General features: G+C 62.8%; 2 protein-coding genes across 2 annotated transcripts in view; one reads left to right on the top strand and one right to left on the bottom strand.

Moving 5' to 3' along the window:
* CPAMD8 (C3 and PZP like alpha-2-macroglobulin domain containing 8) overlaps window positions 1-11363 on the top strand; it is a 74398-nt gene extending 63035 nt beyond the window's left edge. The window contains exons 30-42 of the mRNA XM_032412338.1: window positions 159-324; window positions 1216-1302; window positions 1379-1515; window positions 1927-2082; window positions 2179-2241; window positions 3008-3192; window positions 4840-4927; window positions 5834-5908; window positions 6507-6612; window positions 6700-6810; window positions 7561-7770; window positions 8473-8596; window positions 10306-11363. Coding sequence (XP_032268229.1) covers window positions 159-324; window positions 1216-1302; window positions 1379-1515; window positions 1927-2082; window positions 2179-2241; window positions 3008-3192; window positions 4840-4927; window positions 5834-5908; window positions 6507-6612; window positions 6700-6810; window positions 7561-7770; window positions 8473-8596; window positions 10306-10327 — 1530 coding nt within the window. The 3' untranslated portion in view covers window positions 10328-11363. The remainder of the gene's footprint in view (window positions 1-158; window positions 325-1215; window positions 1303-1378; window positions 1516-1926; window positions 2083-2178; window positions 2242-3007; window positions 3193-4839; window positions 4928-5833; window positions 5909-6506; window positions 6613-6699; window positions 6811-7560; window positions 7771-8472; window positions 8597-10305) is intronic.
* Window positions 11364-12759: 1396 nt separating this feature from the next.
* Window positions 12760-14234, bottom strand: F2RL3 (F2R like thrombin or trypsin receptor 3). Its single transcript, XM_032412119.1, has 2 exons — window positions 14132-14234; window positions 12760-13829 (listed from the first exon to the last, which is right to left on the bottom strand). The coding sequence occupies exons 1-2, from the start codon at window positions 14232-14234 to the stop codon at window positions 12760-12762; spliced, it is 1173 nt and encodes a 390-aa protein (XP_032268010.1).
* Between the last annotated feature and the right edge of the window lie 1382 nt (window positions 14235-15616).

Genomic DNA, 15616 nt, shown 5'->3' with positions numbered 1-15616 from the left:
CTGCAGGCTGTGGGAGCCCCAGAGGGAGGCAAAATGAGAGTCTGTGAGCCATCCGGCGCTCTCCCTAGGCGTGCCCTGGGAATCTGTGGGTGGGCAGGTGGGTGGGGGAGCAGAGCAGCCTCCCAGGGCTCCACTCCCCCCCGAACCCCACCCTGCAGGAGGAGAGGAGCGCCATTGCCAGAGCGCGGCACTTCCTGGAGTCCAGTGCGCCCCTGGCCGCGGACCCCTACAGCAGCGCCCTGACCACCTACGCGCTGACCCTGCTCCGCAGCCTGGCAGCCCCTGCAGCGCTGCGGAAGCTCCGCAGCCTGGCCATCACGCAGGGTAGGGGGCCCCCACAGTGCACCCCAGTAGACAGCTCATGGACACATGCCTGGCACTAAGGAGGCACCCTTTGCTCGCTCTCTTTTGTTTGTTACTCATTGTCGCATCTCCTAGTGGCTCCATTTGATGAAGTGGCTTGAGCCCGAGGGTCATTTTTCTCCCTTGTGAAATAGGGGGTAGCAACCCCTGCCCCAGGGAGGGCCCCCCGCCCTCCATCGCTGGGTGAGCCTTGCAAAGCCTTTTCCATCTTCAGGATGTTGGTCTCCCCATTGACAAAATGACTACCCACTATGTTTGGGGAGCCCCGGTCGCAGAGACTTCTCAGACTGAGCCCCCTCCCCTCCCACCTCCAGTCCTCATCGCACTCCCCACTCCCCACCTTCCCCAGCAACTTCTCAGCTTATGATGTCACCTGAAGAATGCTTTCATTGCTAGGAAGAAAAGAAAAAAATTAAGCAAAATTCTAAAACCACCCAATTGGATGACCACGTCTAGGAGTACCTGCTTGGGCAGGGAGTGCCGATTTCTCTGTGGTCTGAGGGCCTTTTGCACCTCACATGAGCTCAGAATCCTCGGAGCCTTTGCAAGTAGCAAGTGGCTTCCTTGGTCCTAAGTGGGGACAGCTGGAACCCCATCAGGGCCCCGTCAGGAGGGAGGCCATTGATGTCTACCAGGGGTGCCGGAGGGACGGGGTCTGTCACGGAGTTGCAGATTGGAGACCCTTCTTGCCCCAGCCCTCTGCCCTGGCACCCTCCTCCCCTGGGGTCCACCACCCTCGCCCCCCTCCCCCCCGATGTCTCTTCTTGAGACCGTATGCACTGACCCTCCCCACGGGATGCCAGGCCGCACACTGAACTGGGTCGTGGCCCCTGACCTGTCCTGGCCCTGCAGATGGGGTCACCCACTGGAGCCTGACGGGTTCCCGGGACGTGGACAAGGATGCATTCCTGAGCTTCAGCGATGGGGTCTCTCGGTCAGGTACTGGCCCCCCGTTTTGGGTGCTGGGTGCTGGGTCCCAGCATCGAAAGGCCCCAGCCAGCCTTGTCCGTTGCAGTGGTCTCGGCCGAGGTGGAAATGACAGCCTATGCCCTGCTGACCTACACCCTCCTGGGTGACGTGGCCACCGCCCTGCCCGTGGTGAAATGGCTGTCCCAGCAGCGGAACGCGCTCGGGGGCTTCTCCTCTACTCAGGTGAGTGGAGCAGGGCCAGAGGAAGGGGCTCAGGTCCCAGCAGGGTCACTGGGGTCCAGGCTCGGGGCTCAGAGCTCGCCAGGAAGCCACCACCTACTTCAAGTCCCAGGGCGGCTCCTGGGGACAAGGAGTCCAGGGGAAGGCAGGGGGTGGAGCCTGAGGGACAGACGCACCAGGCTCTGGGACAGGGACGCGGCCTCTGCCTCTGCGGAGGTGCCTGCCCGTTCTCGGGGCCCCCAGACTGTGGATGTCTGCACCAGATTCACTCTGCCTCCCAGCCACATGGGTCCCTGGCCTTCAGAGAGGGTCCACGCCTGGTGCCTCCGGTCTGGGCCGGACCTCCCGGGAAGGCAGGGAGCCTGCCGGCTGACCCGTCCCTGGGGCTTCCAGCGCCTCCTCGTCTATCCCCAGGACACCTGCGTGGCTCTGCAGGCCTTGGCAGAGTATGCCATCTTGTCCCATGCTGGCGGCATCAACCTCACCGTCTCCCTGGCCTCCACCAACTTGGACTACCAGGAGACCTTCGAGCTGCACAGGGCCAACCAGAAGGTTCTGCAGACAGCGGCGGTGTGTATTCCTGGACCAGGGCTTGGGGGCCCCTCCCCGCTGCCCGCCCACCCTGGCGTGTCTGCGGAGGGCGTCACGGTGTCCTGTCTCTTTCAGATCCCCAGCCTCCCCACGGGGCTGTTTGTGAGCGCCAAGGGTGAAGGCTGCTGCCTGATGCAGGTGGGACTGTGAGGACATCGGGTGCTCACTGGGGGCGCCCAGAGGGGCAGGCTGGGGGCTGCAAGCTCAACGGCGGGCCAGGCTGAGTGGGGCGGCGTGTGCGGCTGAGAGAGACCCTGGGGCAGACCGTCTGCTCCCCGTAATGCAGCCCAGCCTGCCCAAGGCAGGAGGCCGTGCCTCCTCTCGGGTGTGGGGGCTCCTCCCAAGAAAATCCATCTGACCCGCAATCCAGTGGTCTCTGACCATAAGCAGATGCCCTCCCCCACCCCCGGAGTTGGCCCAGTGCCTCATGTTTAGTCCCCCTGCGGCTGCCTGGACCAGGATGCCCCGCCTGGGCGCCCTCCCTCAGCCCCTGGACCAGGATGCCTCAGCCTTGCCCTCCCTGCAGCCCCTCCGTCACCCTCCCTGGGATTTAGCTGCGCTCTGGGCTGGGGCAGGCTGGTCTTGTGGGCTCTGGCTGGACGTCAGAGCGCAAGTCTGCCTGGAGACCCTGGAAGCCTCGGCTTCCCCATCTCTAAAACGGGAGCCCAGACAACACAGTGGCTAGGTGGGAGAGGCCTGGAGGCTGTGGGACCTGGGCTTGACATGCGTGAAAAGGGGATGACGGTTGGACCTACACTCGCTGGGGCTGTTGCAGGGCTAAATGAAGTAACAGTAGTCCCCACATCTGTCGCCGATGCCACTTTTGTCATCGTTCTGGCCATGCCGCTGCCTCTCCCCTCCCCCACCCGGGTTCCCTAAGCCTCGGTCCTCCCACACCCCCCAGATTGATGTCACCTATCACGTGCCAGACCCTGTGGCCAAACCAGCCTTCCAGCTTCTTGTGAGCCTCCAGGAGCCGGAGGCTGAGCCGCGGCGGACCCCCGCTCCCGCCTCCTCTGCTGATGACGACGACCCGGCGGCCGACCAGCATCACCAGGAGTACCAGGTGACTCTGGAGGTGTGCACCAGGTAAGGCCACCTCCCTGCTGGCCGACACCCCTGCCTGGGCCTACGAGGAGGGTCATATCAGAGGAGCACGGCCTCCTGGGACCAGGGCACTGAGCAGGTGCTCAGTCTGAGCCTGTGGATTGTGAGGCTGTCGGTTGGAATGCGGGGTCACGCCTCTGGCCCCTGCTGCATTTCCCACTGTGGGGGCTGGACCAGCCCTGGTGGTTCCTGTTATGGTTGCAAGATACCTCAGCAAGAACCATCGGGGAACTTTGAGGGACAAGGATCGTTACTTACTGCTCCTGGAGGTTACCGGGCACGCCCAGGGCCACACAGCGAGGTCACAGGTAGAGAGAAAGTCTGGACCTGGGTAGGGCTTTGCCTTTTATGGGGACACAGGGTGGGGGCCTTGGGTTTCGCCAGTCCCCTCTTATTGGCAAATTTAAAAAGATAAGCGCAGGAATGAGGGAGCAGGAAGGGAAAGGTGGGTCGGTTATCTCAGTGACCCGGGGTTTTCTAAAAGGGGAATTTCATGGGGGGGGGGCTCCTGGCTCCTTGTCTAGCTGTTTATCTGTAACTGTGTCACAGTCGGCAATATGTTGATCCAAGATGGGTATCTTTGAAATGGATGCTTTTGCAATCAAATGCTTACTGTCAGGCACTTAGACTGCAGATGGTTTTTGAAATGAGGAGGGAGATGGAAGCTTCCAGATGGATGCAGCAGACCCCAGTGGTAGGTGAGGCAGGTGGCCCAGGTGGGGACAGCTGTTGGTGGCCCCTGCCTGATGCACCAGACGCAGGCCTCTGGGTTCCCTGACGGTGACCCCGGGACCAGGCCACAGAGGGTCCTCAGGGGAGGTGCAGGCAGCTGCCCTCACAGGATGCTCGTTGCCTTGGTGATGGTTTGGGAGCCCAAAGGTGGATGGTCGTCATGGCATCCAAAGCCCATCCTACACCGCCCTCCTATGCCGTGACCTTCAACCTGCCATCAACTGAAATAGGGGGAGCAGGAAGCTGCCGGGCTGGCCCCAACTCTCTGGCTCCATGAGGCCTGCTGGGGACATCTTTGTTCCTCTCTTAGATGTGTCAGAAAGAACCACTGTGTACCATCCAGATATGGGCGTGCTCAGGCCGCACCCCCACAGGAAGCCTCCCCAGTGGCTGTGGCCACCATGACCCTTGGGCCCACAGTCTGCAGGTCCCTCTGTGAAGGTCAGCCGCCCTCCTTGTCACCAGCACTTGGAGGGCCTGGCATGGAGCAGGCCCCAGAGGCCACTATGCACACCCCACGTCACAGAAGGGGACACGGAGGGCTGGCCTTGGGGAGTGACTGGGATTCCCAGTCACCAGGGCTCCCGTGGCCCCATGGACCTGCTTCCTGTGCTGGGGACATAGCACGGGGTTCGGGGCAAGCACGACCCAGAGTCAGTAGGCCTGGGTCAGGCCCCGAACCCTCGGCGAAGCCGTCTCCTTATGGTCTTAGGGTCTCAGCTGTGAGATGGGCTGACCGGTGGCCCGGCCAGCTGTGTTTGTACAGATGGACCACCCAGCCAGGCCCAGGGTGGGCTCCCCCAGGACTTCATTCGTGGGGACTGTGGGTGTCAGAGGGGGCCATGAATTCCGCCATGGGGCTTGAGCTCGAGGGCCTCTCTCTCCTCTCGTTGGAAGGTGGCTGCATGCAGGGTCCTCCAATATGGCTGTCCTGGAGGTGCCCCTACTCTCGGGCTTCCGGGTGGACATCGAGAGCCTGGAGCAGGTGAGGTGGCGCCGGCAGGCAGGAGCCACGCGGGGTCTCTAGCTGACCGCCCTGTCCGGGTTGCAAATTCCCAGCCCTTCATAATTTTTTTTTTCTTTCTGGGCAGAGTTGGTGCTTCGGGGCTGGCCACCTGCTGAGGGGCAGGTGCGAAGGGGTGGGATCCAGGTGGTGGAGGAGGGATTCAGCAAATGTGGATGTGCTGTAGGGACAACGTGGGGTGCCAGAGGGTAGCCTCAGCCTTGGTTCTCCAGAAACCTGCACTGCCCTCAAACTCAAGAGATACCAGTCCCACATCCCTTTTGTGTGCGGGAGGCACACGGCGGGGGGGTGCTATCTTGCCCAAAGCGGGAGGAGGTCTGCAGTGTGGGGAGGATGGAGAAGGAAAGGCAGGCCAGTCCTGGGGGTGGGCAATCCAGGGAGGCTTCGCCGAGCACCAGGGTAAGGAGAAGGCCCCGCACAAAGGCCTTGGGTTTATGTATCAAAAATTGTGACTTCCCAGGCTGGACGGTGGCTGAATGTTGCAGTTGAGATAAAAGGAGACGGCAGGGCTCAGCTGGGCACCTCGGGTGCCACAGGGAGGCCTAGCGTAGGGCTGGGGCTGGATCGAGGGAGGCTGTGGGAAGGGAAGGGGAGGGAAAGCAGGAGCTCGGGGGTAGGGGTAACCAGCCTCACATACCCTCTCCCGGGTGCTGGGTGGGCTGGCAGGGCCTGGGTAGCCTTGACCGCCATCCCCTGGCCCTGGCCCTGGCCCGTGGGGACTTGCTGGATGACCACAGGGAAGTCGCCAGCCTCTGGGGCCTTGGCCCACCTCCCACTGACCAGTGAAGGCCCCGCAGAGACCGGGCAGGAAGCAGGCACTGGGGACAGAGGGGCTGGGTGGACCCTGACCTCTGGCTTCCTCGTCAGCTGCTCTTTGACAAGCATTTCACGCTGAAGAGGTACGAGGTGGCCGGACGCAGAGTCCTCTTCTACTTTGATGAGGTACTGTCACTGGGGCGGGGGCGGGGGCGGGGGCGGGGCTGTCAGGGCCCAGGGCAGTTCCTGTGACCCTCTCATCATGAAAAAGCAACGGGGACAACCAGTCCAGGCAGAGCTGGTGCAGATGGTGGCTTAGTGCCCCAGGCAGCTCACTTGGGTGGGAAAAGTTGGGAGGGGATGGAACAGTATTCAGGCATAAAAAGGAATGTGGCGCTGATGCGTGTAGATGAACCTGGAAAACGTGCGGAATGGAAGAAGCCAGATACAAAAGGCTTCATAGTGCATAATCCCATGTACACGAAATGCCCAGAACAGGTAAATCCATAGAGACACACGGCAGATTAGTGGTGGCCAGGGACTGGGGGAGGGGGGAGGGGGCGGGCGTGGGGACTGAAAGACCAGCAGAGAGATTTTTCCAGGTAGGATGGAAGGACCCACGGGATTGAGTGGAATCAGGTTTTTGTGTTTCACACGTCCTGGGTACCCCGAAATCCGCCAGTTCGGGGCCCAGGCTTTGGGGCATAGCAGAGCGTAGGGGCGGTAGCTCATCCCTGAACCCAGTGGCCCCAGGCAGGCCTGAGCCCTTCTGCTAACCCCGCAGATCCCCAGCCGGTGCCTGACCTGCGTGCGGTTCCGGGCGCTGCGTGAACATGTGGTGGGCAGGACGTCCGCGCTGCCCGTCTCTGTGTACGACTACTACGAGCCTGGTAGGCCCGCACCCACCCGCACCCCCGGCTCAGTTCCTCACCTTGTCACCCCATCACTTGGTCACTCTTCCCTGCCTCGTCCCGCAGCCTTCGAAGCCACGCGCTTCTACAACGTCAGTGCCCGAAGTCCGCTTGCCCAGGAGCTGTGCGCGGGGCCCGCGTGCAACGAGGTGGAGCGCGCCCCGGCTCAGGGCCCCGGTGAGTGCGCAGGCCGCTGCCTCCCCCACCACGGGCCACCCCGACCGTCCTCTTGGAGCTCAGATCAGAGCAGGGAAGCGGGGTCTCTAGGCAGAGGAGGACAGCTTGGTAAAGGCAGGAGGACGGAGCTCGGTCAAGGGCGCACACTTTGGGGATATGGCCGGGCCGGGTTCGGGCGGTGAGGAGGGGCGGGGCCAAGCGGGCTGTGGGCGGGCAGTGATGAGGGGCGGGGCCGAGGGGGTGTGGGCGGGCAGCGGGAAGGGGCGGGGCCGAGCGGGCTGTGGGCGGGCAGCGGGAGGGGGCGGGGCCGAGCGGGGTGCACGTGAGATTGGTGAGAGGATGGGGCCGATTGGGGTGGGAGGGCGCCCAGAGCAGAACCGGTGGTGCCCCCTCCTCCACAAACCAGCGGTGTAGGAACTGCAGGGCCCTGGCCGTGAACTCGGAGAGTGGCCACAGCACAGGTCTGGACGGGGCTGGAGTGTCCTTCAGGGCCCTTTTCTTTATTTTTTAAACATTTTGAAGTAGGTTTATATTGCTTTTGTTGATAACTTCTATTTGTTTTCGTAATAGTAGACAAATTCCACCAGGTCAGGGCTCAGGGACTCCCAGTAACTGTCGCGCACCCGTCCCTACCCTGGGGAAGGTCGTCCCTGCCCCCGGGGACGTTCCCCCACTCCAGGCCTGGTGGGAGGCGCCGGCCAGGTGGGGGTTGGGGTCCCGAAGACCCGGCCGACTTCGCTTCGCCCCCAGGCTGGTCCCCGGGCGCGCGGAGTCCTGCGGCCGCCCCAGAGGAGGGGGCGAAGATTGCGCGCTGTGGCTGCGCCCGCTACTGTAGCGCCGCTGGGGACCCGGTGTGCGGCTCCGACGGAGTCGTCTACACCAGCGCCTGCCACCTGCAGGAGGCTGCCTGCCTAGGCCGCGCGAGATTGGAGCCCGCGCCCCCTAGCCACTGTGCCCTCGGTGAGGACCCACCTTGGGTCTGGCCTCTGGGATCCCAGCTCCCCCTGGACATAGTGCATTGCCCTATCTTCTTCATCACCTCTCCCTCCTATCACCTCCTCCCCATCACCTCCTCCTCCTCTTCCCCAACACCTCCTCCTTCTCTTCCCCAACACCTCCTCCCCCTCCTCCCCATCACCTCCTCCCCCTCCTCTCCATCACCTCCTCCACCTCCTCCCCATCACCTCCTCCTCTTCCCCACCACCTCCTCCCTCCTGTCTAGCATCACTCTCCTCTTCCTCCTCTCCTCTCCCCTTTCCCCCACCCCTCCTCCCTCTCTCACAGCCCTTGATTCCCTGTCTCTCCCTGATCCTCCCAGCTTTCCCCCCAGCTGTGGCCCCTGCATCTCTCCTCCAGTCTCTGTCTTTGTCTCTGTTCCTTAGGCTTTGTGACCTCCCCCATCTCTGGTTCCTTGCATCTGGGTTTCTGCCGCTCCTCAGTCTTGCTGAGTCTCTCCCCACCCCCACCCCAAGTTTGTGCCTTTCTGCATCTACTACCCATCTCTGAACACTGTGTCCCCTTCCCCCACCCTTGTGACCTTCCACCTCCTGCCTGTTGCTCTGGGACACATTATCTCCTTTTCATGGTCTCTCTGAGCTGTCTGCTATCCAGATCCTCTCCCTCCAGTGCCCTCCTACCGACCTAGCCCCCCCTTCCTTCCAGAGCAGCTGACACCGGCCTCTGCCTCCTACAGCTATGACTATGACCCAGCTCCCCCAGACGCTGGGCACCTGGCAGCCGGCCATGGCCATGAGGTGATGGACTTGGAGGGGGAGGCAGAGGACAGGTGAGAGCTAAGCCCCCCTCCCCAACTCCTTCCCCCTAGTTGCCCTGGACCTGACAGGGAGTGGGAGTAACCAATAGACAGGTCAGCCTGCAGGTTTCCAGGAACATGGTGGGGGATCCATTCTCTCTTCTCCCCACAGTCTATCCAACACACATCAGAGAACAACCTGTACGAGCATGGGGAGGCTGAGCCCTCCCGAGGACACAACCCCAGGACAGACCTGCCCATAAGGCGCCCTGGAACCCCATTAAAGAAAGAAATTATTCACGATACTTGTTAAGATGGCAAGGAAGACTGTTCAAGGGAGGGGACTGGTGATAGGTACCAGGTCATGCAGTGGGGTCTTGCAGTGGAGGGGAAGACAGGACCTAGCTCTGAATACTACAAGAAAAAGTGGGGGTTTATAGCCAAGGGGCGGGGGGGGGGTCAGTGGACCGAGAATTAGTGACCGGAAACATCAGGGATGAAGGGGGATTCTGGCTGAATCCACCTAACAGCATTCCCGCTAAAGGCAGGCCAGGGTATCAGACAGTGCCCCAGGGCTGGTGGGAAGGAGGAACTCGATTAAATATTAGATATCGAGGGTGATCAGGTATGGAGTGGGAATTCGGGCTTAAACTGATGTAGAGCGTTCCTGCTATAATTGGACAGTGCTGAGATGAACACCAAAGCCCAGAAGTGTAGACCTAGTCAAAAAGAGTGGAGTTTGATCAGAGAATCTTTGTCACCCCAGGGGAGGGAGGAGGAAGTGAGTGGGAGACCAGAGAGCCCTGTGGGGTGAGGCTGAGAAAGGGCTGCCAGGCCGACTTCCTGGAGGAGGCGAATCTTTTGGGTCTAGTTACAGCAAACTCAAGAGGTTTAAGCAGCAGGTTGACTTTAATCAGCTTAGGTAGGTGCCAGCCCCCGGGGCCGGCTGCACTGTCAGGCCTCGGGCTGTGTCCACCCGCGCCCGGCCTGCCTTGGCAGGGTCTCCCCACCACACGCCAGTGGCAAAGGCAGGTTGTCAGCCTCATTCAGCAAACCTAGTGGAACGCTTTTCCACCAGTACCCAGCAAAGTCCCGGAAGTTCAGGGCTGCGTCATCCCACACCAAGCACTGGGGCTTGGTCCATGTGCATCTAAGATAATTATTGGTAGAGCTGGGCTTATGGCTATTGTTTCAGTATTTGTTCTGTTTTGTCCTCCATGTGCCTCCTTTTGCACGTATGGAATATTTTTTTTAGGATTCCATTTTGATTCAGCCCCGGGGGATTACAATATACATCCTTAAACTTCGCAGCTTACTTGTTCATTTCACCACTGTCGCATCTGAGTCTGCCGTTTTCCCCCACCGGTAGCTTTGTGTCATCACCACCGTAGGCAAGATACACAAGAGCTGCCCTTTTATAGCCACCCCCACCCGGACAGTCTGTCGTTCCGGGAATGCTGTGTAAACAGGAATCCTCTTGAGATCGGCTTTTCTCACTTAGCGGAGTTCCCTTGCCATCCACCCACGTTGTTGTGTGGACCAGAAGTGAACAACCTGTCCCATCACCGTGACCCGATGGGGGTGGGCAGGGTCCTGAGGGTCTTCTCCAGGGGGGATGCACCTGCCCCAATGGGCAGAGGCAGCCAGGCTGAGCCACGACGTGGAGGCGGGTTCAGCAAAAGGCACGCCGGCCCCCCGAAGGCCGGGCAGCCCACACTGTCTTTCTTTTTTTCTCTCTTCAGTCAGAGTGGCTTCTCTTCCTAACGCTCCGAGCAGGAGGACTTGATCTGGCTGCGTCCTGATCCCTGTCGGCCCCACCGGAAGGGGGCCACTGATGGGAGAGTTCCCTTAACTCTCTGGTGGGCTGGCAGACCCCGCCCCAGGTGACCGCAACCCAGCCTCTAAATGAACCTGATACACAGAACGCAGAGACCTGCCTCGATGGATGACGGGCCTCCTCCCAGCCCTCCCTCAACAGGAGGGTCGGCCTTGATCCCCCCACTTCCCCAGCTGCACCTGGGGCTGGGCACCCCCTCCTCGGGCCAGAGCAGCTCCCGCTCCAGGAGAGGGGATGCTCCTGGGAAGGACCTGTGGCCAAAGGCCTCTGTCGGAGGAGACACGATGACATTTAGCCAAATCAGGGACATAGATAAGCATCCATCCCCTCATCACCAACTTCAAAATGAAACAGGCCGCCTTTCTCCAAAATGCAAAGCTTGGGCCCTCTTTGGGGCACCTGGGCTGCCGAACCCCTGGACCTAGACCTCGAATTGTCCCATAACTGTCACAGTCCCCACACACCCCCATCTTGTCTCACCCCAGGGGTCCCCAAATGTTTGGTGCCGACAGGGCCAGGCCCGCAGGGAAAGCCATATGGGGACTGCCTTCTCCCAGCTTCCTGGCAGGGGAGCCCCAGCCCCGCAACCAGCCCTGCCTCCCTCGGGGGACCCTCCAGCTGTGGTCCCATTCCTCTTTGTGACCCTCAGGGCACACCTGTTTCTGGTCCCTCGCGGGCATGGCCTGTCTGCTCCCCTGTGCAGTGGTATTTATGGTGGCCAGAGCTGCTCGTCTCTGACCTCCAGCGGGGACAGCACAGAGACCCTGAAGGCGCTGCCCAGCCAGTGGGTCCCCGGCCATTTCCCGCGCCCCTCATCCCCACCAGCCCCCGCTCCCTGTGGAGGCCGCTCCCATAATAAAAGCTCCTTTCCAGAGTCACAGACAGGCTTTGGCCTGGGTGCGGGGGCAGCACTGAGGGCTGGAGGCCCAGCTCCCGTCAGGCCCCCCAGCACCTCTGTTCCCTAGTCTCCGGCTCAGCCTTTCAGGGCCGGGCGGGGAGGAGCGTTTCGAACACCTGCACCCCAACCTAATGATAGATTCCCGTGCATTTGTAAGAAATTCTGCCGGTACAGAGAGGTCTACCGTCCACCCAGCCTCCCCGCCCCCTCGCCCCGGCGGTAACATCTTGGAAAACTCCTACATCATCAACCAGGCTACTGACATGGGTACATTTCGCTGGTCTTACACTTCTCCAGGCTCACGGGCACGTGCGTGTGTCCTGGGGCTGCCCACCCACTGGCTCATTTTTCTCTAGACCAGACACATACGGACCCTGATGGGGAGCCCAGGAATGGCCCCCACTCCCCTCTACCTTGGGAGAGCCTCCCACAGTTGACGTCTCCGTGGCTCCAGACAAAGTGCCCCATGCTGCCCCCACCCCTTGCGGTACACCCCCCCACTCCATTCAGAATGGCTCAGACTCCGGAGTAAACAGCTTGGGGTGGGGGTCGCAGGGCTGTAGCCCCTGCCCGGGCCCACCTGTCCACCCTCCAGTTGCCCACCCACCTGGTCCTGGGGTGGTGGGGGACGTTAACATCAAGAAGAGTCAGACCTTGGGTTAAGGGGAAGAGGTACCATCCTGCCTCCAGGGTGACAGAAGGTGACAGTCCTGTGGGTCCCAATGACAGGCCGCACCGGGCTCTGGGGAGCAGAATGACGGCCTCCACAGTGATTGTCCAGGAGACGCCCCAAACCCCGGAGCCCATCCCAGAGCTAGACGCTGGGCTTTGGGGAAGGAGGACTGCCAACCAGCCTCCTGGCTGCCTGGGCCACGAGGGGGCGGGTGGCCTAAGCCTCCTCCTAGGAGGGGGTCCTGGAGCGGGTCCACGGCAGCATCAGCCTTGCCTCCGCCCCACCTTGGACGTGAGGGAGCTGGCTGGGCCTGGGAATATGCATTTAACCCCTATATTCATTTTTTGGTGCTGCTCTAACCAAAAACCACAAAACAGGTGACTTAAAACAACAGAAATTTATTCTCTGACCGTTCTGGAGGCCAGAAGCTTGAGATCAGGGTGTGGGCAGGGTCCACTTCTCTGGGGGGGCTCCGAGGGAGGGCGTCTCAGGCTGCCGTCCCGGCTTCTGGTGGCTGCTAGCGGTCGTCCTGCTCACCCCAGTGTCTGCCTTCGTGATCAGATGGCCTCTTCCCCTGTGTGTACGTGGGCCTCTCCTAATAAGGACACTGGTCACAGCAGATTTAGGGCTTCCCCTACGCCAGGTGACTGAATTTTAATAACACCTGCAGAGGCCCTATTTCCAGATGAGCTCACATTCAGGGGTTCCCGGTACACATGAATCGGGAGGGGGCCCCGCTCGAGCCCGCACGGCGCCCGGTCCACCTGCCCCGCCTTCCGGGGGGGCTGTCACACGAGGGAGGTGGATCGGGTGCGGGTGCCCTGGGCGCCCCCCTCCCTGGAGGCTGCGGAGGCGCCCCGAGCCACGCAGAGCAGCCCCTCCCGCACCTTGTCCCTGAACTCCACAGACACGTAGTAGTAGATGAAGGGGTCCACGCAGCTGTTGAGGGTGCTGAGCGCCAGGCTGGGCACGTAGGCGGCGTACAGGTCGCCCCAGGCGTCCGGGCGCGGGTCCGAGTAGTGCAGCAGCAGCAGGACGTTGCTGGGCACGAAGAAGGCCACGGCCGAGGCCAGCACGAGCGCGGTGAGCCGCAGCGCGTGGCCGTAGCGCGGGCCGCCGGCCGCCAGCGCGCCCAGGGTGGCCCCGTAGCTCAGCAGCATGACGAGCAGCGGCAGGAAGCAGCCGAGCACGGCCAGGCAGAGGAAGGCGGGCCGCCAGTAGGAGGCCTGGGCGCCCACGGGCAGCGCGTCGTGGCACAGCACGTGGTCCGAGTGCGACAAGCGGAAGGTCTGCGGCTGCAGCGCCAGGGGCAGCGCCAGGGCGCCGGCCACCAACCAGGCCGCGGCACAGAGCCCGGCGGCCAGGCGCCCTCCGCGCAGGCTGAGGGCCCGGAGCGGGTGCACCACGCCGAGGTAGCGGTCCAGGCTGACGGCGGCCAGCAGCAGCACGGAGCCGTACATGTGGCCGTAGAGGGCGGCCGTGGTGGCGCGGCAGGCGGCCTCGCCGAACGGCCAGTGCTGGTCCTGCAGGTGGTAGGCGACGCGCAGCGGCAGCGTCAGGGCCAGCAGGAGGTCGGCGGCCGCCAGGTTCATGAGCAGCAAGGTGGAGGGCAGCCGCGGCACCCGGGTGGCCAGCACCCAGAGCGCCAGGCCGTTGGCGGGCAGCCCGACCAGCAGGGTCAGCCCGTAGAGCGCGGGCACCAGCCTCGTGGACACCCAGCCCAGCAGCAGGGCCCGAGAGCTGTCTGGGAGCTCCAGGACGTTGCTGCCGTTGGCCTGGAGCTGGCCGGGGAAGCTGCGCGGGTGGGGTGAGTGAGGGGTCTCCTCCTGGGGCCCGCTCGAGGGCCCCAGTGTGCCATCTGGGGGAAAGGGGATAGAGGTGTTGAGAGTCCAGGCGTCACCCCCACCTCCCCCCCCCAGCCCCCCGCCGGTGCCGCTCCCGGTGCGGCGGCGGGGGGGGGGCGGGGCGTTGTACAGTCCAGGCCCCGGCTCTCAGGAGCCCCCCGCTTGGTGGGTCAGAGCTGGACACAGACACCCCCAGCCCCGTGGGCTCCGGGCTGAGCTGGAGGACCCCCCTCCCCAATTCCCTGTCTCCCACTCATCAACTCTACTGGGCCTCCCCCCCAGGCCCAAGACAGGGCCCAAGGTCACTCACCATTACCTCCCCCCGCGCTCCCCATCTCGTCGTAGGTGAGGGTGTTCTGGCTGTCATCTTCCAGGCCGAACCCCAGCACCACGGGCCACAGCAGCACGAGGACCCACATGCTGCCAGGGCTGGGCGCCGGCTGCTCTGGGCTGCGGCCGCTGACCTCAGGCTTCCTGCCTGGCTGACCCCCCACCCCCAGCTTCCTGAGCGCCAGTGGAGGAGCGGACAGGGCCCGTGAGATAAAGCAGCCCCTGCCCCCACAAGCCCGCGGCAGGCCCGCAGTGTGGCCTGAGGAGGCCTGGGGGCTAGCGTCAGTCAGTTCCACACGCGGGGGCGGGCAGGTGCGGGGCCAGCAGGATGCGGGAGGAGGTTCCAGGCTGCACTCCCCGCCCTCAGCCCCCGTTCAGCCCAGGAAGCCTCTATGGGCCAAGTGGCTACTTCCTGCTGTCCAGTCCTGTCTGCAGCCCCGTTCCCATGACAGCCCGCCGGGTCATGAACTCAGGGGCTCTTGGCCCTTCCTGAAACTTCTCCCCACCTCCTGCCTGTGGCTGGCTGGACCACAGCCCTGCCTCGCCAGGTCACAGACCAGAGCACGTGAGCGATCGTCCCCCTCTCCGAGCACCCCAGGTCTTCCGTGGGGGCTGCCTGCCTTGTTGCCTCTTCACTCATGCCCCAGCCTGCTCCCCTGGGCGGGCAGGCCCAAAGTGAGATGCAGAGACGGGAAGGCACTTGGTGAGACTGGGGTATCTGAGGAGGTCTTGGTCCTCGGCCCTGACCCCCAATGCTGACCACGTGCTACCCTGGGGAGCAGAGAGGAGCCCAGCTTTGGCCCCCTTCGGGCCCAAGAGCCCCTTCTGCTCCCGTCCTGGCTCCATCCTCCCCCTGGGGCTCTTGGGAATGGTCATGGCCATACCTCAGCCTGAGAGTGGTGGTCAGGCCAACCCCGGGATGGAGGGCCCCTGAGCCACCCACCCTCCTCTGGCCCCTCCACGACCCTGCACTCAGACGGGGCCTACTGTGCAGCTGAAAAAACACAGAGGGGCTCAGGGGGGAGGGTACGCCTTCTCTGCCTTCTCTCTTCCGCACACAATCCCCTCTGTTGCCCTCCAGGGGAGAGGCCTCGACCATCCTGCCCTGGGGAAGCTCTGCATGGGGGTTCTCGACCAGTGTGGTCAGGGTTGGGCCATGGTGGCGGTGGGGGAGGGGGCGGTCTGAGAGCAAGGGGACCCTGAGGGGTTGGTGGGGGGGTCAGGGAAGAAGAAATGAACTAGGGATGGGAGAAGGGGAGCAATGTGGCCATGTCCTGGTCTGGGAGCCTTAATCTAGCCACACACTTGAGGTCACAGAGACCAGCCAGGAAGTGACCAAGCAGTCCTGGACAGAGTCAGTGCAGCTGAGGGTGAGATGCCGAGGTCCCTGCCCCCAGCCCTGGGTGGGGGACTAAGGCCTAGAGAGTTCCGGCTGGGACAGGGTCCTAGCCAGGAGTCTCCCCCATTTCCA

This window comes from Phoca vitulina, unplaced genomic scaffold (genome assembly GCF_004348235.1).
Source record: "Phoca vitulina isolate PV1807 unplaced genomic scaffold, GSC_HSeal_1.0 scaffold13, whole genome shotgun sequence".
Lineage (NCBI taxonomy): Eukaryota > Metazoa > Chordata > Mammalia > Carnivora > Phocidae > Phoca > Phoca vitulina.
Note: the sequence above shows the minus strand (reverse complement) of the source record. Positions and strands in the feature narration are given on the sequence as shown.